Consider the following 25,968-nt stretch of genomic DNA (forward strand, 5'->3'; position numbering starts at 1 on the left):
GTATAGAGTGTCAACAAGTAGCCACTTTAGGCAAGAACAGTTCTCCACAGTTCCCACAAACTGTACTACATGAAATTTCCCCCTCTGTCCTGTGGTGTGCCAACATCTAGCCTGCCAGGGATCTAGAAAGCAGCTGACTAAGAACCAAAACAATGGTGTGTGACATCCCAGTGCTTTTGTGGGCCAGCCATTTGTGTTTTCTTTGTTGTTTTGCTTTGTCATCAACAGTATTGCTTTTCTAATTTCTGCCACAAAGGCAACAATAATCTCTGGAAAACCCCAGGCTCATAGCATGCATGGCAACAACCAGAGGGAGGTTTTGGGGGCTATTTCGCCACCAGCCAGTACTGTGCAGTGCTCAGTCTAGCATGAGACAGCCAAGGGTGAGCAACCAAGTTTTCACACATTAAAGGTGCTAAGGTGGACCAAGCACTCCGGGAATACCACCAGCCCAGGGGAGAGAAGCGTGCCATCATGTTTAAGACCAGCTACCTGCATGAGGTGCGCAAGGAAAAATATGAGCGCTCAGATTTCTTTGATGAAGATGCTGAAGAATCTGCAGGCATCTCAGCCATCCAGGGCTGGGAGAGCCTTCAGGAGCTCAACAGCCGTTTTGCCCGGTACATCAACAGGGCAAGAGTCTTAGAGCAGCGCAATGCTGTGTTCCGCAAGCAGCTGGAGACACTGCAGCGAATGGAAGAGGCAAGCGGCCTAGAGGAGGCCTTCACAGAGCAGATTGAAGTCAACAGGCAACGCATTCGAGAGCTGTTTTCCGACCATGCCAAGCTGGAGCGGGAGCTGAAGGATGCTTGCCGCATGCTGGATGAATATACCAGCAAGTAAGGGAATGGGCAGTGGCTAGTGTTGTAGTGTGTCAGCAGTCAAACTTCTTCCTCGGACAGGTAGTAATGAGAAAATCACAGAAATGTCATTAGAATTAAGGGAAAGTATCACAGAACCCAGCTCTAAAATATTGGTTCTAAAATGAACATTAACTGATGCTACTCAACAAATGCAGGAACCCATAAAAATTTGACAATCACTGTAAGAAGCATGGTATTTAAAAAAAAAAAGGCTTTGAAAAAGAATTGTATAATCAGGAAAACTGTTATAACATTAATTTGTTATAAATGGTGTACAACTTATATAGAATACTTTGTCACCAACAACTGTAACATAAAATGTGACATTAAATTGTAACAGTATGTGCTGCATATAGGAATTAGATTAAATACATTTTTATCCAAAGCTATTTCCTAATGCTTATCCACTCCAGGATCGTGAGGAAAAATCAGAGAAGTCTCAGATGTTTGTGCAGCAAATGTATATGCATGGCTCCAGTATACTATTAGGAAACATAGACAGAGAGAGAGAGAGAGAGCGCGTTGGGTGAGATTTTTGGTAATCAAGGAGAATCAATTCATTAATGGGAACCATCTAGAAAAGCCTTGTAATCAGCTATCTGCAGGCAGCCTTCCTGCATTATTGATTAGTTAAGAATAACATTGATCAACTTTGGCTGAATTAGCAGCTGAAGTGAGGAGGATTTCAGCATGTATAATTTGGATTTTTTACTCTGACACATCACAAACACAACAGTTTGTTAATCTGTCCCTTCTCACTGTGAGCTTACAATGCCAGCAAGGTATTATATATAAATAATGTGCTGGTATATAGTGTAATCACTGTAGCTTACTATGGCAATATGTTAATTGTACTGTCTGGGTTTGTAGGAACACATAATTGGGATCTTTTGTTTTTCAGATACAGAAATGAATGTGATTATCAGGAACAGCTAAGAGGCACACTGGAACAATTAAACAAGGTAATATATTTAAATATGATTAAAATTACATTTGTTTAAGCACACCCACAAAAGGACATTTATAACTGCATTTTAGTAAATCTGCATGGTTATTCTCGAACATTTAAGCATAGAACATGTGCATGTAAAGTTAGAGGCAGCTAAAATGATTTACGGCTGATGAAAAAATACATTTTTACTTTTTTTCCTCTATATTCCAATGTATTTTAGAAATCAAAGAAATGCAGTACCACAATGAGTATAAAAGATAAAAGAGGTACCGTGATGACAGTTAGTACGACACTAGAGAATTATCTTCATTGTTATTTGACTGCAGTCTCTCACTTCAGTGTTATTGTCAAAGAAAAAAAAAATCACATTGTGCCATTAACTTATTTTTTCTCTCTTGGGTCTCCTTACCTGCAGCAGGCTGATGGAGCTCTGCTGAGAAACCTGGAGTACCAGATCCAGTCACAGTTCCTGCAGGATGACATCAATTCCACCAGAGACAGACACAAGAAGGTCAGTACTTAATGGGAAATCCCTGACAGATTTTAAAGGAACATTATGATTGCTACTTGAAAAATGTGCATTTTTCTTGTGAGGCTAAATTAGAGGCTACAGAAGAACTTGGTTAATTTGTTACTAAAACAAACACATCTTGTTTGATTATTAGAATCACTTAGAACTTTTTTAAGTATTTAAATAAGACAATCTTTACCCAACTTATGTTTATGTCTATGTTCATAATCAGTAAAAGTCATTCTTCAGTTGCTATCATCTGATATACTGCAGAAAAAAAAGTCATTGTCATGCTTTGTGTATTACGGTTCCATCAAAGTCCATTTGTGGTAACAAATTATGCAAATTTATAGACACAAAGAGAGTGTTGTAGATTAGGTTGCAAATGCTTTAATTATATGGAATTAGTCTTTTCTCTAAACATGCTCTGCTTGTTTACATTATATGCCTTTAAAATGTTAATATAAATGGGGGAAATTCAATACAGCACATATTATTTTATCAACTATAAACAAATAGAGCCCCTATAATAGCCCTTTTCAGTGTTTAATTGCACTGTGACAGCTTGAAATTGTTTTTTGACAGTAAAAATGACCTCAGGGGAGGTTATGCTGCATAGATTTATTGCCTATTCACAGTCAGTCTAGAAACCTTTCTGCCACTTTTGACCAGGCAGCTGACCTCAGGCCACAACTCTTTCTTGTGACTCAAATCCTTGAAATTATTGCCAATGGAGATATCATGATGTTCCTGGGGATTTAAGAATTTACTGTCGGTGATGTGAGCACGGAAAGCATTGCTCATAATATTACTGGAAAGCGCAGAGAAAAAATATAGTCCTTTGAGGTGTGGTGATAGCTGCAAGGTCCAAAACAATGGCTGCAAAAATTCTGAGACAAAACAAGAAAATGCCACATAATGGATCAGGCATACTTTGCATAGACTTTCATACCTCCATATTTTCTTGCCTTTTTAGTGTTACCCAGTGGTGTTTTTGGTAATGAATTGATCCATGACTTTGCAATATTGAGATCACGAGCATATCAATTGGCGATGCTGTTACTGTATCATGTAGAGAAGAATAGAGAGTCCTCTCACATGCATATTGGGCTTGTGGTCCTGAGCTTTGAAGCATGCTTGTGGAAAGAGGAAATATAGCTTCTCCTTATTAGAGTCTGAGATCACCCTATTACAAAAGGATTTGAAAAGAAAGCCTCTTTGCTATAAGGAAATGTTGTGCCAATTTATAAATACATTTCAGCTAAATGAAAGCTTTTCATCCAAATCTTTATTTTCATGCAAAGAAAAGGAAGAGGTTTTCACCTATAATTTGTATCTAAAATGTTCCATATTGTCTTTCTCTCCATAGAACCTCGCAGAGATCCAAACCTATGTAAACATTTTGCAGCAAATCAACCAGACACTCCCCCTTGTTCCCAATGTGTCAGTTGGCATCTCCGAGGTGAGGTCACTAATGCTGTCATTGTGTGCGTGTCTGAGTGTGCACTGCCCTCCCTGGGGGGAAAAGATGATGTTTGCATGTGTGCCAGCCCGGCTACGTGTCTGGGGTTGATGAGGTTACTGGCTTTTCAGTCCAACTGGTCGCCTGTGCCCATGTTTGTGTTTTTGTATACGTGTGTGAGTGCATGTGCAGAAAGCACAACAGAGAGACGGTCAGACTGCCATCCAGACACATTGACAGGCCTGCAGTATGAGAGTGTCAGGGCAGATAATGAAGCAAATGCCGTGAAGAACGGCCGTGCATGCTAATTTTTTAGTAGCTGCACCATAGCGACAAGCATTTGTGTAGCAAATTGGAGACTTATTTATATAAACATTTCTCAGAGGCATGTCTGCTCTAAATGCAGAAATTGTTTAATTGCTTGAATTAAATCTCTGTGGGTGGTAACAAAGAGCCGCAGCGCTTCGTTGCTGTGCTGAACTGACATCCACTGGAAAAAAAAAAGTGTAGTGGTAGTTTTTATAGTCTCAGAAGGCCCGCTGTATATAAATACAGAGAGGGGTGACAAATTAAAAGAAAGATGGGAACTAATTCCTGGTGAAGTATGATAGTTCCAGATGTTCCCATAAAGGACACATGGAGACACTGAATGATGATCAATATGGAAATCACATGGCCTTTGTGTGCACTATTAAAAGTCCCTCCAAAATTAAGCTCTTTTCCACAAGAAAAGTTTGATAAAATGTATTGATAACACTAATTAGTTTAAATCTTTAAGTAGTTTTAAAATCTGCAACAGACCTTTGAACATGCAAAGTATTTTTTTGAGTACACTGAATGAAAAAAAACTAAACAAAAACAAATGAACTAATTTGTCTAGACTATTAAAGTCTTAATAATGAATGCCTTGTGAGGGGCAGAGAAGCACACAACCAGTGACTGATTTAGGATGGCCCACAATACAGCAGCCCTGTGTGTTAGAGCTTATCAGAGTATAGACTTTAAGTGCAGTAGCAGGGATGATGTGTTTCAAACCTGAATTAGAAAAAAATGTCCATAAGTTAATAATGTCACTTTAAATGACAACATCTAGGTTGCCAATAAATATTTGAAAATTACAAAATGTTAAGATCTACAAGGAATATGTGAATGTTACATGGCATTATTATGTATTTGAAATTAACACAAAAAGCTTCACAATTCTTAAACCTTTTAGATTAAAAAAACAAACATTTGTGAATCTTTGAATCCAGTCAAAGCTGGACCAACCTTACTGTTGGATAAGTGTGTGTGGTGTTACACACAACAATTCTCTGCATGTTTTCATTGATTTGTGTTCAATGTGTGAAGGAGCAGGAGAAGCTGCTGGCCCAAAGAAAAGTACCAGCGTTGCAGAGTCAGCTGGAGGAATATAAGAGTGCCCTCTGCCAGCTGCAGGCCCAGAAACAGCGACTACAGACTGAGGTGGGTCACCATGACAACTGGAGGTTTTGCCTTAAATACATCATTTTCTTTCTTTCTTTCTTTCTTTCTTTCTTTCTTTCTTTCTTTCTTTCTTTCTTTCTTTGTTTTTTTCTTTATTTATTTATTTATTTCTTTCTTTATTTCTTTCTTTCTTTCTTTCTTTCTTTCTTTCACCAAACTGATATTTATAGTAGATGCACACAAAAGGATTTCTCCATTAGAAGAAAGACAGATTCCATCAAGACCAGCCCGAACTCCCAGTGGCTGCTGTAAATACAGTTAATTGATGAATCATTTGGTCTAATTTTACAAATATTACTCGACTGCTTCTAATACACATGAAGACACACTTTCACATCTGAAAGACAAGAATATCCCACAGCTCATGATGTGATTTTGGTCAGACCAAAATTCCGATATCTGTATTTATTCTGACATCTTGGCACATTGGAGAAGTTGTAGTTTATGAACCTTTGTTAAAAATGATGCAAGCAGTGTATTTTTTTATTGGCAAAGCATATAATAGACTGTGCGGATGTCACCCTAACCCTGTCCAAGGCATGAAATGGACCCGCATGCAAGTTTCTTTTTTTTATGTTTTGTGTGATTTTAGGGCCAATGTGTTAAAGCAGCATGTCAAAATTAAAGAATAGTCACATATGTGAGGTTGTGCTGAAAAAAATTATACCAAACAAAGCGAAGTAAACAGTTTTTCAGGTGAACTTTAAATCAAAAGTAGTCAAAAATGGCCAATTATACCCCATACCCAAGAGGGCTAAACAATCATTTACTTCGTTTCAATCCATCTTGTCTTATTCAAGTAATAAGTCATGTTTCTTGGTTTAGGCTGTATAAAATTAGTTTTTTTTAAAGGTAATTTTTATTTTATTTATGTATTAAAACCGCTCAATAAATGGGACCTAATATATTTTTTCTTTTTTTCTGTCATAGATATTCTATAATAATTGTGGATGCTCATATTAAATGTGGTCAAATCGTCAAATAATCAAATAATCAGCAGATTTTCTAGTAATTCATATGAGACAAAAGAGTTCAGACTTACATGTATTCAGTTTTACAGTCTTTTTTTTCAGGTTTTGGATCTGTAAGGCATCAGTGTCAATGGATATCCTTAGATATAAATACAGCTCTCATGCTAAGCACAGAAGCCCCACCCCCCTGCTGTTAAAAACCTTCTTTTTGCTTGAGTGAACCAATCCCATGAAAACTGGCTTAAAGGTAGCGTGGGCTTACAGAAAGAGGTTTGTTTCAGAGAGTGGATGGACTAAGAAATAAGGTTCTTTTTGTACTACGAATCATGCAAAGCAAAATAAAACACAAAAATTAAAATATGGAGCTTGCAATGGACTTAACAGGGCCCCTTTAAACAGGTTTTCACCAAACTGCCTCCATCATGTCACACTAATAGATGCTGCAGAAATGCCACTAGGTGTCAGCAATGGTCATGCTATGAAAGAGTAATAAGCTAAAAGGTAGAGTTCAGCCAAGGTAGCGTTTCCTTTCATAGAAGGGAAACACAGAAGCGCTTTATTATAATGAAAAGATGATACGAGTAAATATACATTTCTTGATTTGGCTGCTTTGTTTTTGTCATAGTGTATATACGTGTGCTTTATACATAAATAATGATCTTCATTCAGCTTTTGTTATTATTAATAACAGGATTTTCTCTTCAAAAATTATGGGTCATTTATTTATATCATTATCTATTCATCCCTGCTTGCCTCTTCTGTCAGAATACAGTGTTGGAGCAAGCCATCAAAAACACCCAGGAGAGCTATGACGATGAGATCCAAATGTACAACGAGAAAATCGAATCTCTACGGAAGGAGATCGAGGAAGCTGAGAGGTCCTTGGAGAAGTACACCAGTGAATGTCGCCACCTGGCAATGTACCAGATATCCCTTGAGAATGAGCTGGAGAGGTACAAGAGGATCATTGAGAATGAAGATAATAGGTAGGCTAACACCACTTTGCTTCTAATACACATAAAGACACACTTACACAGACCTGAATGAAAAGATTAATTGCTCACTTCGGTTAGGGAGCATAAAGAAATGGCATGTGCTGTTGGCTGAAATAACTCCTGGCTCTCACTAAATCTGACACAAATGTAAAAGCAACAAATTTTAGCCCTGATCACAGGGCTAAAAGGTTTTAATGATACAATCAGCATGAACAAAGTCTAGCAGTAGCAAAAATAACAATTAAATTGAAAAAACCTTCAAAGTTTCTGAGATCAGTCTAGATTCAGACAGCGCAAGGAAACTGTAAAAAAAACCCCAACAGTCAGACACACCTCTATGACACTTGATGACAGTGAGACAGAGGAACTCCCTTTTAATAGGAAGAGACCTGTTGCACAACCAGGCTCAAAACGACAACTATCTGCTGTGACTGGTTGGGAGGTGATAGCAAAGAGAGAAAAAAAAATAGAGTGCATGTCCAAAATGAGACAATTTTGATGTACCGCTTTACAAAAGCCCTTTTAATTATGTGAAAAATTTTCGAGCATTAAAAATGTCATGGGTATTTTGTTATTGGAGAGGCATTTATATGACAGTGTCATGGTCTTTTTCACACTTTTTTCACACACTGCCACCATAACTCCTAGGATCACTGAAACACTCCACATTCTTGAAAGTCCCTTGATGACTTAGCCTAAGGCCGTGTCCACACCTTATGTCTAACAAAGTTAGATCTGCCTCTTGTGACATACAGTGGGTTAATGTATGGTGTGCACTCAGCCAGCAGATGGCACTGTGTGACAATAAGTGTGTTCTTCTGCGTTAGCACAAGGGTTTTTGCTTTAATGTAAGATTACCTTTATTTGTGTCATTTAACGTTATATGTTGTTTCATATTTTGAATAATGTAAATAATCAGTTTTCCCTGCACAGAAAAAGTGCCCAGAACATCACTGGGTGACATTTTACTGCTCTCTTTCTTGTAGGTTGAATTCAGCAATAATTGGCACTCCCATTACTCTGTTTACCACTAATTACCACTACACTCACACACCCACTGCATCAAGCAGAGGGAAAGGTAAGGCCACCAGAGGTTATGTCTTACAAAGCTAAGATGTTTCCTGATCATTCAAAGCAATGTCAAGTAGTTTTTTTTTAATTTACATTTGAATTCTTTTAGTTATTTCTAGTTGACCTGTAACCTCATTTGTGTCTAGATATCACCCAGGCTATTCAGGACATTACCAGTGTCAAGCCCCGACAGAAGATACTGGCTAAGAAGGTCCTGAAGAAGAAGGATCTGACCCCAAAAGATGTGATAGACAGTGGCCAGGAGGAAAAAAATAGAGCCAGTGGAGAAGCTCCAAATGAAGAAATGAAGGAGGTCCAGTCTGAGGAGGTGCAAGAGGAGGGGGTGAAGAGTGAAGAGTCGAGACCTGTTCTCAGTGGAGTGTCTCCACAGGATGTCCCAGATGGAGCTCAGATTAGCAAAGCCTTTGACACTCTCTGTAACATTGTCAGAGACAGAATGAGGAAGTACAAGAAGCCTGAGCCGATCGCTGATTTCTACACCAAGGGTCGTTATGTGCTTGTCACCGGTGACGGAAGCTACCTAGACCCCTGTTTCTACACCTCCACACCATCAGCTGGCCGCATTTTTGTTACTATCAGAGATGGCATGATGCCTCCTTATGAACCTTATGGACGTAGGACACCATCCCCTCCACCTCCTCAGCCCATGGTAGACCCTAGGCCTCTCAGTCCAACCCTGCCCTCCAATGCAGGAGAAGGAAAGAAGGATAATAAGGGCAGACTACCTAAGGATAACGGAGAAAAAGGTAAACACAGCAGTGGAGAGCCTCACCCTCACTCAAAGGATCCAAGCCCAGTCTCTCCACCCTCTGGGCCAAGTTCTGTCCCTAAAGATCCCACCCCTGCAAAACAACCCAAGCCAAAAAGAGATGACAGCAGCCCAAGTGGGCCCACTCCAAAGCCTGCACCTCGTGGTGCCAGCACCAGCTCCAGTTCAAGTTCCAGCACTAGCACCAGCACCAGCACCAGCTCGAGTAGCTTTACTCCAGATGCCATGACCTACGAGAAGCTGGAGGTTGTGGAGTCTGTGGAGAAGTTCTCCAATGGCCGCAAGATTAAAGGTTATGAGGAAACTTCCATGGTGGTGGAGACGATGATTGAGAAGTCCAGCAAGAAGAAACACTGAAACCATGTCACCTGACATGAAGGGTCAGGCAACCAGGATCCAACATGATGCAGGTCCTCTAACAGAAGATAATGCTGATAGATACGGACTTCATAAACACCAATGTTTCTTAAACTACTGTTTTAATGCTAATGTTCTTGTCTCTTAGGGAGACCACCCACACATAAAGAACAACTAGACATTCCTGCTTTGATATTCATTGCTCTTCCATTTGCTTGCAGTCTCTGGTCTTGCGTCCAGAATATGTTTTGCTGGTTCCATAAGTACTGCTGTTGTTGTTCAATATATACACCCAAACTCATGCTGAGTCCTTTACTGTCTGAAAACTTGGAACAATGGGAAACTAAGCTTTACACCACCTATAAAAAGACAAAGAAAAAAATAAACCTTGAAGACTAAGAAGCTGTGCCACCCTTTTTGAACTCTTTCTTAGAACTCCAACCCTCCCCTTTCAGCTCAATTGTTCAATTGGATGCCATTGCCTGCCCTCAGCACAATTTTGCTGTGTATTAATTTGCTTTGATATATTTAATAATAAAAAAAGACCCAAACATCAACTGATATATTGTTGTGTTTGCTTTCACATAACTGGTGTGTACCAAGCACCTTATATGTTGAATTAATATGTCATAAAAGACTTTTTTACTAGACACTGTGGGTGCATTTGACAATTTAGAGACTGGTTGTCACAGTGTCCTTCACACCCTCACTGTGGATCAGGAAGTTTTACTTTAAAGTCTGTAGTATCTGCAAAGAAAGAAAGAAAGAGAAAACAGATATCTGATATAAAATATGTAAAACACTTCAAAGAAGATTTCAAAGAAATATTTAAGCTGGTAAAAATCATTCTTTTAAAAAATGTATGTTGGATTACTGCTATTAATTGTGATAGCTTACTTTGACTAAAATTAAACAATGGCTAAGATAATTAGAAGTCCCCAGTAAGGCCAATAACGTTCTGTTTTCCTCTCTGCTCATAATTCAACACTGATTTTTAATTTCTGGCCATGGACGAAGTGGAAATAAGCTGTAAAAACTATTTACTGACATCAGAATTTAAGTGCACCAGTTGCTTACTGACACACCAAACCGCACACTGGAATTAGCACAAGCAATAGCATTCATTTGGATTGTGAAGGTGGTCTGATTAATTCAAATCCAGCATTCACACTACTTTTAGCTCAGCTTGTATCTGGCTAGCTAACTGCTAGGTTTCTTAAGCCAAATTGTTTAGCCAGTTGCTAACATTCTGCTGTTTGGTGCTACTCAGCAACAAAGCAAAAAATTAATTTTGAAAGAGTTCATTTTGTAGTAAAGTAACTGTTTTAGGTCTTCTATAAACAGTCCTTATCTACTTCAACATCTGTCCAGGACACATTTTATTTACAGAGTGATGCCTCTATATGTTTTGGAGATTTATAGCCTGCTAAATAATTAATCTGACAGTAATTCACTGGTGCTACCTTTTGCTTTTTTTTAATATATGAAATGTATCTGTAGTACCTAGGTAAGGAGCTTTTTCTTTTTTCTTTTTTTTTTGGGGGGGGGGGGGGGGGGGGGGGGGCCTTTATTGAACAGCACAGTACAAAATGAAAGAAGCCTGTGAAAGATTCAAACTTTTGCTTGTTTTACACTAGGTTAACCCCACATGTGCTCCAATTTTAGTGGAGCACGTGCGGGATGCAGGACTGGCTTGCTGCATGCATTCAGTTTCTTTGGCGGTTGTATTTCAAATCACTCAAGTGCTTTAATAAACAGCTGAATAGATTTATTATAGTCCATCAAAGATTATGAAATATGAACTGATGACCACAGGCTGCAAAATGAATTACACATTCTTTCCATGTTTATATAAACAGTGCATGTCACAAAAATATAAACAGAAAGAAATATCACTGCTCTGTTTGCAAGATTTTAAACTTTAAGTAGAATGGCACAGAAAATCATTTACAGTCACAAACTGTACAACATTTGGCAGAAGAGAGGTGTAGGGCAGTTAAAGCAAGAGCATGAAAGAGTGGCTTGCGTTTGCTTTATGTACAGTTCTGTAGAGTGTAAAAATCCAGGTGATATAATTTGCTTTCTCTTTATAGAATAGATTATTGAAGATTACACTTTCATCATAATTGGATTACTAGAAACATTCATTGAAGGGGCTAATTTTAACATGGATAACAAAAAGCAGAGACAGGAGAGGATGGAGGTAGACAAAAGGGAAGATAACAAGGGACTTAGAAGAACTTAAGAGATGCAGTGAAATTCTAGAGAAGGACAAAGCGAGACTGCAGAAGGAAGATACGTGAAAGAGTTGGCAACATGCAGATGGGATTTTAGTTATTTTTACTCAGCAAACTCTTCAGGCTTCTCTCTACAGCCTCATCCAGCTCCTCCTCAAGCTCCTCCTTTTTGGACATGGCAAGTTTGGACTGATAATCACGTACTATCTGGTCTATGTAAGGGGCACTTTGTGTTCCATGCAGCATGAGAGTCCACTCCTTCAGGACCCCCCGCTGTGGCTCATCACCTTGAAAGCCCACTTCGAGGACCCAGGTCCCACGGGGATCCTCTCCCCAGGTATGAGTGGTCATGAAGGGCCACTTGTCAAAGCCCACCTTGGAGTCATCATCACGGGGCCTTCGGCTCAACAGTATGGACTTTGTGCCCATTGGTGAGGTCATATTGATGTTGAGGTCACCGCGGCGGCTGGTGTTGACAGTGACTACTGCCTGAACATGCTCCAGGTAGCGGACAAAGTTGTCCTTTCCCTGACAGGCTTCAGTGGTTATGGCCAGCACCACCTTGTTACCAGACTGGATTTTACTGGAGAAAAAGAACCAGAACGGTGAAGTTAAAACTGCATATCAGGGATGCATAGAAAAGTCACATATCAGTTTTAAAAGAGAGCAAGATGAAATGAGACTTTGTCAGTATAATATGGTTAGAAGATGAAATTGGGGATCCCAGCACATAATGCTGAGAGAGTAGTTGAAAGTACCACTGCCTTCTCCCTGCTCTTCTTTCAAAGTCCCAGTAAATACAGCACCTGACCTATTTTTCAATAGAACCATCCAACCCTGACAAAGAATGAAGCACCTTTTTATGTTCCCTCATTGCACAAAAGCAGTCATGACTGTCATGTCTGCTTAATTTACTCAGTACGCTTTTGCTTGCGGAGAGAATAAAATGCTCTGGTCTTTGGTCAACATTAAAAGACCCCCTTCTGGGACACATATTTTAGCACTTAATATTCTAGAAATAACCAGTTTGCAATGAGTCTGCTTGTTGTTTAAATGTCTAGAGCTCAGATTTAAAAATTTCTTCTTACTCAATAATTATCACATAATTCCTGATGTGTTACTTGTTAAATGGATTGGGATTTATATAGCACCTTTTTTACTCATAGCACTTTCTAATACAAGTCTCATTCACTCAATCACCTGGATTCTTACTATGTTTTCATCTATACCTAAGCACTTTTATCTAACATTCACACATCCCCTCACAGTCCGATGGATACATTGGTTCAGTATTTTGTCTGAGGATACTTCAACACATGGACTGGAGGAGCCAGGTAAGTGATCCACCAACCTTCTGGATGGTAGATGAGCCACTCTAGAACCTGAGCCACAGCCCTTTAGTAAGTGAATTTTTGTTTTCCTTATTGTGTTGCCTTCAAATGATCTAATCTGAAGAACAGAAAATCTTCATATCGTATCATAAGTAAATCTTGGATTGGTAACAATGAAAAGTATTATAATCCAACATACTGTAGACAAGAAGTGCTCTGAAAGAAAAAAAAATCCATGACAACTAGTGAATGTAAATCTCCAAATTCAAACATAAAATGCATGATATTTCAATAAATATGTAAATATATGTTTATCATTACATATGATCTAATATTTTCTAATGATTTCCAGGTCTCTTTGTTTGCTATCATGAATTGTTTACAACAGAGTGCAAAAAGCAGGCTGGTTTCTGGAGTGCTGCTGTATTTTGCTTGGTAAGATATACTTTTAGATCTCCCTGGGGGATGGGGAGAAATTGGGGGAACACAGCAGGGCAGGGGTGGTGGCCAAAGGCTGTGAAGAGGCTTAATAACATTATTAGAGGCTAAGGGTGCATCACAGCAGTGGGAAATGGGCCTGGTTGAGGGGATGAGATGGGGAACACAGAGAAGACACAGAAACTGAGTGAGAGAGACGCGGAACAGCATTCATTTTGAAAAATGATTAATAGACCACTATGCAGAGCACAGCCAGTGCAGTGGTGAGCTGAGGAAGTAAATTACTATTCCCAGAAAAACAGAACAGTTCATAGTGTGGTATTGCACAATAAGTTACACCCTGTATTAAGAGGTTAGACATGGTTAAATACAAGACCTTCTTTCCCATTAACATCAGAAGTGTTATATGTAAAAAGCCTGTAAAAATAAAGAAGAAACACCTCTTGATAAACATGCAATTTATGTCTAGATGTTGGACAACAGCTTTTCTTGTCAGCATAATTTTTAAAGCATTATTATTTTTGGGTTTAACTCATGAGAATTTTTTTTAATACAACATGTGCATATAAACCTATAAAAGGGATCTTGTGTGCAGCAGCTGCACGGTGCCTATCAGTTAACATGCAAGAGTAATTACAGCAGTCAGCCGTAGAGCAGGGACACGGATGCCTCTGAAGGGCAGGACCAGTGGAGATTAAAAACAAACCTGCCACACAGCGTGCCACTGTGTGCCAGCACCACTGATAATGAGAAGTTCTCCTCCAGCAAAGTAAGCTGCAGCCAGCCCCGAGCAGCTATCAGATCAGTGCTGATAGTGTGTTTGCTAGCATGGCAACGTTAGTGTTTATTGCTTTTCTCTGCTGATACAATATCATCAGAGGTGGGCTTGTTGTAATTATAGCTCTACCACAATAGAGGCAGCAAAAGCCCTGCGGTGCTGCTTTGGAAACAGTGAACTGATGAAAAATGTGACACACCCAGCAATATAGCTTTACTCAAAAATAGTCCCCAAAAAGGAGACATTTCTTTTGGTGCTTTTCCCCTATGAGCACTACCTCCCTGCTCATTTACACCCCCAGATATTCAAACTTTCTTCATGTCTGTGCAAAGAACAGGTTGCATTGTTTTGTTTTTTTTTTGTTTTTTTTTTGTTTTTTTTGCAGTGGAACTCTGAATAACCAGATAATAATGACAACGTAAAATCACAACCACTCTGTAAGAAGGCAGGTCTTTCCACCATTTGCAAGGGGTCTCCCCAGGGATGCAATAAAAGCTGTGCGATGCTCCTTTTTCATCTGTCACAAAACTCAGGGGAGGGACACACGACACACAGAAGAACATTTTCACACCATGTTGTCGTGACTGCATCGTCTGTGGAGCTCTGATTACAGACCAAAATAAGGTGCTGTGGGTGTTGATGGTGGAAGAAAACACAAAGACGGACTCTATTCAGTCAGCTTTTTATCTTCACCCACACACTGGCACTTTCACAATACATGTTAAAGCATTACTTTAGGTCACACACATCTCCACAAACGTACACCTCCGCTGGGATAGATGGTATTTCCAGGGAACTCCAAGCCTATTTGTGCTGCTCTAATTAGAGGGAATAAGAGGGATAGCTACAGGAAACTACCAGGCTCACACACCCAAGCTCAAAGCCTCAGGATATAATAGATGAATGGATAGCAGAGCCCTTGTGACGGGTGCAGTGGTGGGGACAGGGGAATCAGAAGAGGAGATGTGAGTGGATACAAGAGGATGACAGGGGTGGAGACTGGAAGCACAGCAAAGATGCCTTAACTACAGCTGCATCTGTGCCACATTGCCTAGAACTCAGATAGATGTAGTCAACATTATTTCATGTGAGAAGTGTATTATTCTTACAATGATACAGTAATTGTAAGGGAATCACATCCAAACAGTGCTGTATATTACCTCTTTCCCACCAACTCCTGATGTACCCACAACTTGATTACACACTGAGACATATGACTCATAAAGGTCACTTGTAACAGACTTGCAGGTTTAAACATTACATATTCTTTGTGGTTTAGTAATTCTCTTGCTTAAGATGCCTGCCAGACATTTTTCAGTTGTGAGTTTGCTCTTTAATAACTCTGATAATGAGACCTGTGTACTTTAAGTGTATACTGAGCAACAACAGTTGGCTTCTGAAGCAGACAGATAACAAATTAAAGGAAAAGCAGCAAAATCCTGAAAGTTTCGTGCAATCTCCTTGAGACATGAGCCAAAAGGTGGTGGTGGCGAGCATTACCTTAGAGATCAGTCTAAAAATCTCACTTGAGTTGTGATCCAGCGCATATACAGTATAACTCACATTATTTTCACACTCAAACATTTAGTGACCACTTGTGTCCTATGACTGAGGTGTTGTTATCCTGGAAGAGCCCACTCCCAGAAGAATAGAGGTGTTTCATCACGGGCTAAATGCAATTATCACACATCGCAACTTTGTATTGATTTGTAGGAAAGTGTCCCACTTGGGACACAACTAAACTCAGATCATGCCAATAAAACCCCTACCCCCTTACCTCCACGGCTTCATAGAACCACCATTTCACCTCTCTGTATGAACAAGTGCATGCTTTTCCTTTAATTTGTCCCCTATCTGTAATCACACTCACACAACTCCTTCTACTAAGTGCACACTTTGTGATGTGCACACAGTCATCTCCCTTCGACAGAGTCTTCTGTCTTAGTCTTCTGATAAACTGTGTGCATACATCATTCTTCACAATGAAGGTCAAATATACAAGGGAAGGAAAATTAGCAGACCTGTCACTATCGATCAAAACAAGACAACGCTAGAAAATATGCTAAATTCTTAAGGACTCTTTTTCTTTTTTAGATGTTTGCTTTAATTTGCAATACAGAAATGTAATTTAGCCAATGCCTTGACTCATACTCTTCTGCTGGAGTATTCATTGTTGACCTTTTAAATTTTCAAGACCAGCAGAGAGACTGAGCGCCAAACCCAAACATGAAGTAGACACTCCCTTTCTGACGTTTTATTGAATTAGGCCACACTGGGATTACCCAGTAATTAGATGAGTGTGTCTTTTGCACTCAGCAGGGTTTCCCTTTCAAAATTTTGGAAAAGGCAGTTTAGGACTGTAAAATATGCAGTGCACATATGTAATATGCAGCATTTGTAGCACAAGAAACTACAAAATTAGTAGAAATGTGACTCACTGGGCCTCCTGAATGGATCCAGCTACACAGTGGAAACGCTCAGGCACAGTTTTCCATTCCTTTGCCATTTTCACCATGCCACCAGCATCCAGCACACCATAGCCAAAAAGGTGGTTGAACTCGAGTCCCACGCCATTCCTTCTCCACTGGTGAACTTCGTCATGGAGCTGGTTCCTCTTAGAAGTCAGGACTGACAGGTGCTGCATATCTCTCCATGTCAGGTTAGGGCTGCGATGTATAAACAGTCACGAATGCACACATGACAGGGACAAGGGGACAAAGACAAAGTGATGGAGAAGAGATAGCATTGTAGATTAACCGTGGTTGGGCCAACTGAAAAATTAAACAATTAAAGCTTAGTTACAAATAGTGAAAACAAAACCAAACAAAAAAATACAATTGTTAACATTTCTGATTTCTGGGTTTACTTAAATTAAAAGCTTTCAGTTATCTAAACATCATAGTGTCTGTACTTAGAGGCAGAGGGCTGCTTTTGTCTGTCTCCCTCCATTATATTGGCTATGTGTAGTGACAGCTTTGTTCTGGCTGACTCACTGACTCCTGCTGCTGCACGATTCAAGTGTGTTTGGGCAGTAAAAAGGCTTGTGAGTTATTTGCCACCGGACAGGGTGAGCATCCGCTCCTCCCAACAGCAACATCATTATTGTGTGTGCAAAGCAAACACTGTTTCTTTACTCAACTTCACTATCTGGTGTTAGTTAAAGGCAAGAGAATCTTGTCAGTCTTTAATGTGAGAAATGAAGCATCTGAGAAAAGGAACAGGCTCTCCTCAAGGATTATAGAAGCTGTAATTCTCCAGGTTTGATGATGATGTGTGGGTGGGTTTGCTTAAGTGGTACATGTTTTCAATTATTTTCTGGTCCGCACGGAACAATTTGAATTGATGAGACTTCTAAAGTAAACTCTATCTTGTAATGAAATGTAAATTACATCATTAGCAGGTTTTGTAAGACACATCACGGATGGAATCAGTAGATTCCAAAGATTAGGCAGTAATTTTTTCAGCAAGCTAGGAGCTAATAAGTGCTTTTTTGTATCATTTAGCACATATGGGTAAGTGCTAAGCCCTCTTAAAAGGAAATAAACTGAATTTCTTTCAGCCTTGTGCTAAGGTATAAAGAGCAGTGATCTAGTGTTATTTGTGTCCTTGGTGCAAACATACATTGAGTCTGTACTCTGTGGGCGTCAGAGTAAGTGCAGTTTTCCCTTTTCATTCGGCTCACAGTTGTGATAAATAAGCAGTTCTGTGAAAAGTGGGGACATTATTTGTGCTCTCAAGGAGTTTAGACGCACACAGAGAAAATGCGAATTAACGATCTAAGGCAAGATAATGACAGAGGAAGACATTATTGCAAAATTCTTCAAATCTCAAGCTTGTACTTAAAAATAAAGAGTAACTCAGAAATAAATAGCATAAAAACAATCTGAAGATTGTCCAGATCCAATGGTTAAAATTATACCTTGTGATTATCACTTTCTCCAGCAGTGAAGTTGAATGAGGAAACTTAATTATGTTTTTATACAGGCAGTCTGTCTAAATCAATAATCACAATTATTATAGGCCTTTGAAAAGGCCAGTAGAGTACATACTTAGCCTCAAGAGCCAGAGCAAAGACACCAGCTGCCTCCGGAGCTGCTGCTGAAGTTCCCGAGTGGCGCAGTGTGCAGTTCCCATACAGATCTGTAGTAGCCTAAAATAATCACAAAAAAAGGCAACTTTATATGCAGAAGCTATACATTTTTCATTTTTACTTTTGTTTTAAATTCAAATAAATTTTGTTTGCACAGAGAAAAAGGAAAAAGCTAGATTCAAATAACTTTGATCTTGTCTCAAATGGACACAGTTAGTGGAGTGGAGTGTGCAGTGGAAATCAATACATGCGCTTAGGAAGACTTCCAAAAGCCATAACTTCAGACCTGTTTCTCAGCTATTATGAAACAAAAAAATACAGCAAAGGTGGTGCAGAGCTCGACTGACACATCAAGCCAAAATAGATAAAATAGCTGGTATCCTAGGTTCCCAGCCACTTACAGAGTGATGCAAGCCAGTGGCAAGCATGTTGTTGTCATATATATATATATTATTTTCAATTAAATTATTTATTTAAAATGTTTGCATTATATTTGTATTTCCAGTTTTTTGGGGGGACAAAAGAGTATTTATTATTTTACTGTTATCATATTAGTGACATGTGCACAACACACAACATAACCAAGTGTCTGAACAAAGATAGAGAGACATAAATACGCCTGATTTTTTAATTCATGCTTAATTAGAAATGCTAGCAGATTGACAGTAATGAGAGAGGAAACCCTTGGGAAGATCCATGACTTTGTCAACAGCCAAAGGTGATTTGCATAATCACTTATGTTGCCTTTGCATGCTTCATTTATGAGCGTGTTATATAGGATGTCACTCGATATGTGTGGATACCAGGAGAGAAGAACAGTCATTATCCTGGGATTATCCTCCTAAAATAACCCATAAAGGTCAGGCGTTTGTCCTCAATTGATGACACAGTTCTTCATGTAAATATTCAAATAGCCTCGAGCCAGCTCTAGTTACACACATGTGCATACGCGCACGCATGCACACACACACACACACACACGCGCGCACACGCACACTCGCACAGTCTGTCATTGTGAAAAAATAGCATAAGAACTATAAAGGAAGAATGCAAAAAACCACATCCATTATGCTTTAAATGTTGGTATCTACAGCAGAATGGTGCATCTGGATGTCAAGAATGGTAATCAGGTAGGAGCGATTCTTCCATCAGAAACTCAGTTTTTCAGAGCCAACCCACAATTGCTAACAGCTTCCTAAGTTACATTTATGGTATCTTCCACACTGACTGCAGAGCAAATTGAAAAGCTATTTACAGTTCCATCTATGAATCAGAAAAGCCATCGTTTAAAGGCATGAAACATCATAAACAAGCCTTGAGTCATCTTTGAATGCTAAAAGATCAAGGACCATGGACTATCACAACATTTGATAGACATTACAGCAAACATTTGAGGTGGCTTCTGCTTTCACAATTGTGTAACACATTTGGTAAAATCAACCACAAGCACACTCACCACGCCAGCCTCCGGGTTCCTCTTGCGTCCATTGCTGAACGTAGATGCCAGGGTGGATGAGCAGCTCTCATCATACAGAGCAGTGCGCCCATCATTGATGGCAGAGTTGATGGAGATTGTCCACATACTTGAGGCATAACCATCGCAGTTACAGTCATCATAGCTACCACCGTCTCCTGATGCCCAGACATAGATGCTGCCTTTCCCTCCACGCCCCTAAAACAGCATTATCATCATGATCCCAGTGAAGTGAAAATATGTCACAGTTCTGCTTATTTCCTCTGGAATTCATATTGGCGAACTCAGAATTGGAAACATGAGAATTTATGGTACATGTCAGTGTGTGATACTTTACTTAGAACTTTAAATCATTCACTAACTGGACTCCTGTGTATATTTCTCAGATACTCACTGACAAAAAGCCAGTCACACCTCCTTTGACACAGGTGGTGGTTTTGTATTTGGAAAAATGTCTTTTTGTCACTTCGGGCGTGCTCTTCAGGAGAAACTGCTTAATCACACACTGGCCAGTGAAAGCTGTCAAAACTGTGATTCAAAAACAAGTTAAAAAAATAATACTCAGACTTGCAATGAGCTACTAGATCCATATGTGTCTTTTGAGTGAATACGGGCTCTGTTGTCTTTTGGCAGGTGGGAGGTTTTTTTTTTTTATTTAACTTCTTAACAATGTGGCAGGCAGTAAATGAACAATCTTACAGTATTACAGTAATGACACAAAGGATATCATTTAAGCAAAAGACAGCATAAACTTCACTGGCCCACGCTGTTCAGCCCACTGGTATTAAAATAAATTGCTTTCCAGAGCAAAATAGATGTTATTGTGCTATTCTGTATGTATTTTATGATGCAAAGCAGGCAAGTCTGATTAGAAAGGTATAATATTTAAAGAAGACATGATGCTATGATAATTTCTGTGATCATCCCAATGATAGCAAAAACCTTTAACCAGTGTACAGGAACACAGTAACACCCAAAAAATTCAGTGAAGTCTCTATTGTGTACTGGAACTGGCAACTCACACAGACACACAAGCCTGTTTTGTCCTGTCGCTTAGTTGTCCATTACAGCATGTAAATTGGCATTGCTACAGTCAAGGAAGGCAAAATAACAACATTTCATGCCTTTTTTCCCCTGCACCTCATTCTGCAAATTCAAACGCAGTGAAATGACATCTTTGTTACTGATAGAGTGCCTTGAAACATGAAACAACTGACAGTGGCTCCACGCAGAGAGCATCCTCCTCACCAAATGCTGCACCTGTTTTACAAAAGGCCGACCATTTCCCCACACAACAAAGGATCAAGTGGAGGAGGAGTGGTGTGTCCTACCTTTCATGATGCTTATTTATCTCTTTTCATTTGAAATGCAAAAAGAGGTTTGAGTATTGTTGAGCGCACCTATGTGCTTTAGTCCTTCTGCAATCTGTCTCCTGCACAATCCAAACAAAGTGCTTTCGTTTTGAACAGCACCCAGTGTATTAAATTCCATTTAAGCCACACTGCCTTACTCAGTTGTTAATATGAAATAATGTGCTTCTTAATTTTAAATGTTTCCCTTTGTGCGCAGTGCACCTCATGTTCAGCCTACACAATAGCTTATATAAGAGATCATTAGAATCTAAGTGGCAGATCTCAGTGTGGCTGCTTGATTAGTTGTGTTTACATGATCAGAGATTACAGTGAGCTTTGCTCCTGCTCACCTACCCTGCCTGAGACTGGGGAGTTTCAGACCAACCCACACCTGCCTGCATGATGATTAATCAGGCAAGTAACTGGCAGTGGCACTGTTAGCATGGTGACTGTGTGTGTGTTTAGTCCAGGCATCGCTCATGTTGTGTGGTCCTAAATCTGTTTACACACCTACAATGTAGTGATGTGTCCCCAAATCATTCATTTCTAAGGTCTGAGTAATGGTGAGGAATATGAAAGTAGCAGTTATGTTTTAGGTTAGCGTAAGTCTCTAGGAAAATAGTGGTGGAGTGGTTAGCAGAAACTCTTAGCATAAATTTCCAAACCTGCTGAAACATTTCTGTGTAGTGTTTTTTCATGTTCTCTCTGTGCTTGTGTGGATTTCCTCTGAGTGCGTTCGTGCATGTAAGAGTAATTGCTAATGCTAAATTGGCCGTGAATGTAAGGTAGATAAAGTGCTTGACATGTATAGAATAAACTGTAGCCTATAGGAACTTGTAGTCGTCTAAAGTGGTGAGTAAGACTAAGTAAGACATGAGTAAGACATGAATACATTACATTACATATAGTCCTCTGAAGTCATGAATGTGTGACTAGTGCATGCATAGGTGGTTGTGTAACTGTCCTTCAACCACAGATCTTGGATCAAACTCCGCCTTTGACAGGTTTTACAGAGTTTTCAGTGTGCTGAAGTGTCCTTGTGCAGGACATAGAACTGAATGCGTAATCAGCTTCAGAAACTCCCAAACTTCACTGTGACCTTCTTAGGGGCTTTGGTAATTAATAAGATAATATATTCTTGGAGTAGAGTGGAGTGAAAGAAAAGTCTCACATTAGGGATGCCATGATGGATTGACTGCCTAATTGCATTTTCTGCTTCTACACTGGCTGTATACTGTATCAACATCAACGTAGAGCACAGAGCACCCTGAGGGTGTCACCTTTTCATCTTTGTATTAGTATAGTACATGTGTTTCACTGTCCCCAAAGGGTAATTTGTTTATTAGCATCACTCAAACAAAAAGACTAAACAAGACAAAGAGTTCACAGCCATGCTAGAAACTCTGTGAGGGTGCATTTTAAGCCAAATGCTTTAAGCTATGCTAACATGCTCACAAGTACAATCCTGTCATATTAAAGTTGAGTGAATAACACACAATAAATTGTCCATATACCACATTTGCTTTGACTTTATCCAAGGTTGTGATAATTAAAACTAAATTAAAAACTGAAATTAAACATTTTAATCAATGGAAATAAAATAAACACTGGATAAAGATAACTGCATAAAATATATAAGTGCACACACAAATTTAGCTTTGGTTTATTTGTTTTGAGACTTTAGACAATGTGACAATGAGTCAACTCAGTTCAATTCATTGTGTTCGTATTTTAATGTCTGTTATGAACAACAAAACATGCACCTGACAAACATTTTCAAACAATAAAAACTAAGCTAGAATCAGAAAATCTACTCTAGAAACTAAACAAAACAATAAATCAAAATGAAATGAAAAGAAAAGAAAAGAAAATCTTGTTGTAGTCCCATCCCAATTACAGGTGGCTTTACATATTTCTCAACACCCTATAGCTCTTGGAATAAAAGACATTGTGTACCTTAAGAGTGAGTAAAAGCATCCCTTGGAGTGGCACTAAAAAAATTAACATTTCTTTCAAAAGATTTAAAGCTACATCAGTTATTTTTCAGTGCACATGGATGTTTTTATGAAACTCAGCAGGTGTGATGCACCTTTACCTTGTTTACGCCATCAGCCATAGCCTGCAATGTGAGCTCTCGGGGTCCATCCACTGTCTTGCCATCATCAGTTGGTCCCCAGCTGGCGCTGTAGATGTCAATAACCTGCGGCATGTGGCTGATGGATGATGCCTCAATGATGTCAGTCATAAAGGGCTGGTCCAACATCCTGATACCTGAAAGAGCCACAGTCTGACTCCAGCTGGTGTGATACAAATGGCTGCTGTCAAGTTGCTACCAAAAAAGTAAGTGGATAGGTTACTAATTTACCTGCATTCAACCCCTTAACAATCATTAAACCACAAATTTGTCAGCTTTGTAGCAGAATATGAATCAAGCTGTCAATACTGATTTTACTTAGTGAATCACCCTTACCAGCTTTTCATCACATCATGATACCATGATGCCCTGATATTTAACTCTGCTGTCTCCTCATTTTTATTCTTCTGTTTAATCTGCATGCCTATTATAACACACACCTGCCACCTTGGAGTTGTAGGCGACTCCCACACCACAGATGTTGTTATTGGCTGCTGCAGAAACCTCTCCGGCACATCTTGTGCCGTGACTGGTGACAGCAAAAAGCAAAGAAAACGCTTAAAATGATTTGCATGAATTTACATACATTTGCAAATGATATATTGTGGTTTAAGTCTGAGCTAAGATTCCACATATTAATTGAACCCCCCGTTTCATTGTGGACTTTGTGCCTGTCTCCAATGAGGATATTGATAATAGCATGGGTGATCTTAGCCCTAAATCTTGAATTTAACATGATCACACTAATTATGTGACATGAAGATCTTGAAGGGAAAGCGACATTTTCATCCATTTACAGAGCATTTATCTGAGTCTGAGTATGACTGCACATATCAGCTTTTTGTGTTCGCCATGTGATGTGTGTCTATCCCTCCATCCCTTTACTCCCCACAGGGACACTGCAGAGTCAACCCCTCTTTCCCAGCATGCTTTGCTACAGACAGGCAGCTATTTATAACAACCAGCTGATTAGCCAGCAAGTATTGCCCGGCAGTCAGCAGCTGCTACAGTACCATACCCAAATACCCGCTTCTCTATCTAACAGACACATACACATATGTAGATATATATGAACAGATGGAGATACAGAGGAGGAGAGGTAGAGAAAGAATATAGCTCCCTTTGCTCCTGTGCTCCACATGTGTTGTAGCGGTAGTGGATCCCCTGGTGTGATTGGGAGATGGGAGGCAGATAAGACATTATCAGACAGAAGGTCACCACTATGAACACTTGTCCCTGAGAGGAGACTAGGCTTGTGGTAGTCCTCCTTTATCTACCTTATCTCCTCCAAGCGAGAAGCTAAAAATAGCCATTGTGTTTTCTATTCTCTTGTGTTGGACAACAGCTCTGTTTATACCACACCATTATGTCTTAATGGAACTATGTGGAGAGAAAATCAATAGAGGAGAGCTGCCAGACTCTTGGGAGAGCACACACGTGCACACAAAAACAGACTGAGTGTGTGTATATAGAAACAGGGAATGTCTGGGCAAGCTTTACCTGTTAAACCAGTCATCTGTGTAGCGTGGAAATGGGAACGGGTCATTGCTGCTGAAGTCATAGCTGGCATCGGCATTCTGAAAGGACCAAATGGATGCATTTATGAAAACAACATCGAGACCGAAAAACAGCAGGAGAGACGACAGGGAGGAGCATTTCACAGTCAAATGCTGACCTTATCACAGTCTGTTCTGTTGTCTTGATGCACCCGTCAGAGGTGATTTTGAATTCTAAGGTTGCTAGTGTGGAAGTTAATTAGGTACATTCAGCTACCCACCCTTCAATTCATGGAAAAGTTAGACATTTTTGGAAATGTTTGTATTCACTTTTCTGGAAAAATTTTAATGTGAAGGAGCATTGAAGACAGGATACATCTAACCTGATATGTTAAAAAACAAAGCTGAATAAAGAGTACTGTGCAAAATCTTTGAGCTTCTCCTTATTCCTTTATATTTTGCTAAGAAAATGGGAAACAGGGGCAGCAATTTATTGAAGCATGTGCAATCATACATGAAAATAGAGGATATAAGACAAAAACTCAATTCTAACCAGCTTGATAGTCAATATTTGGTATGGCTATTTTTATTCTTCAACACAGTCTGAACTCTCTTAGGCAGCTTTTGTATAATTTCTTTAAGTCTTCAGGAATAGTTCCCCAGGCTTCTTGAAGGACATTCAAAGCTCTTCTTTGGCTGCCATCTGTTCCCTTCTCTGTTAAGAAGATCCCTCACTGCTTCAATAATGTTGAGGCTCTGGGCTCTGGGGAGGCCAATCCATGACTGATACTCGTCCATTGTGTGTTTTTCTATCCAGGTAATGATAGATTGATCAACATTGATCAGTGTGCTTTGGGATTATTGTCATGCTGAAAAATGAAGCAATCACCAATTAAATTAGACATTGTATGGTATGGTATGGTATGGTATGGTATGGTATGGTATGGTATGGTGAACTGATGGTTCTTTTCTGGTATTAATTACATCAATTATGACATGATCCCCAGCACCACTGGCTGAAATGAAGCCTGTAAAGCCTGAACCTAATTCTAATTTCTTGAAAATGGAATGTTTATTAAACCTTCTGAAAAACAAGAAATTATATGTTAATTTCCATACATCAAATATGATACACCTGGCATTAAAGGATTAAGACTGGCTCTTTGACAGTCACCCTTCCA

The 25,968-nt window shown here is 39.4% G+C and overlaps 2 protein-coding genes across 4 annotated transcripts in view; one reads left to right on the plus strand and one right to left on the minus strand.

Annotated features, from left to right (window-relative positions):
- The first annotated feature begins 315 nt into the window (after positions 1–315).
- On the plus strand, positions 316–10,000 carry bfsp1 (beaded filament structural protein 1). 2 transcript variants are annotated; one of them, XM_030748353.1, is made up of 8 exons: positions 316–839; positions 1,765–1,825; positions 2,231–2,326; positions 3,696–3,788; positions 5,139–5,252; positions 7,010–7,230; positions 8,226–8,317; positions 8,457–10,000. In XM_030748353.1, the coding sequence occupies exons 1-8, from the start codon at positions 475–477 to the stop codon at positions 9,455–9,457; spliced, it is 2,043 nt and encodes a 680-aa protein (XP_030604213.1). In that variant the 5' UTR covers positions 316–474; the 3' UTR covers positions 9,458–10,000. The 2 variants fall into 2 exon arrangements, with proteins under 2 accessions (XP_030604213.1, XP_030604214.1); XM_030748354.1 differs by having other exon boundaries at positions 5,145–5,252.
- Positions 10,001–11,203: 1,203 nt separating this feature from the next.
- The window catches only part of pcsk2 (proprotein convertase subtilisin/kexin type 2), a 33,961-nt gene continuing 19,196 nt past the window's right edge, over positions 11,204–25,968 (minus strand). The window contains exons 6-12 of one of the 2 annotated variants that reach the window (XM_030748561.1): positions 24,792–24,868; positions 23,732–23,820; positions 23,253–23,428; positions 19,788–20,003; positions 18,291–18,391; positions 16,680–16,907; positions 11,204–12,277 (exon numbers count right to left, since the gene is read on the minus strand). In XM_030748561.1, the coding sequence (XP_030604421.1) occupies positions 11,788–12,277; positions 16,680–16,907; positions 18,291–18,391; positions 19,788–20,003; positions 23,253–23,428; positions 23,732–23,820; positions 24,792–24,868 (1,377 nt within the window). In that variant the 3' untranslated portion in view covers positions 11,204–11,787. The remainder of the gene's footprint in view (positions 12,278–16,679; positions 16,908–18,290; positions 18,392–19,787; positions 20,004–23,252; positions 23,429–23,731; positions 23,821–24,791; positions 24,869–25,968) is intronic. The other variant, XM_030748562.1, reaches the window with a different exon arrangement.

This window comes from Archocentrus centrarchus, chromosome 15 (genome assembly GCF_007364275.1).
Source record: "Archocentrus centrarchus isolate MPI-CPG fArcCen1 chromosome 15, fArcCen1, whole genome shotgun sequence".
Taxonomy (NCBI): domain Eukaryota; kingdom Metazoa; phylum Chordata; class Actinopteri; order Cichliformes; family Cichlidae; genus Archocentrus; species Archocentrus centrarchus.

Excerpts from the sequence above, each read along its gene's own strand:
- bfsp1 (XM_030748353.1), top strand. The coding sequence starts at position 475 with ATGTTTAAGACCAGCTACCTGCATGAGGTGCGCAAGGAAAAATATGAG. Across the intron at positions 2,327-3,695 it reads CCAGAGACAGACACAAGAAG|AACCTCGCAGAGATCCAAAC; the intron begins GTCAGTACTTAA and ends TTCTCTCCATAG. Across the intron at positions 5,253-7,009 it reads AACAGCGACTACAGACTGAG|AATACAGTGTTGGAGCAAGC; the intron begins GTGGGTCACCAT and ends CTCTTCTGTCAG.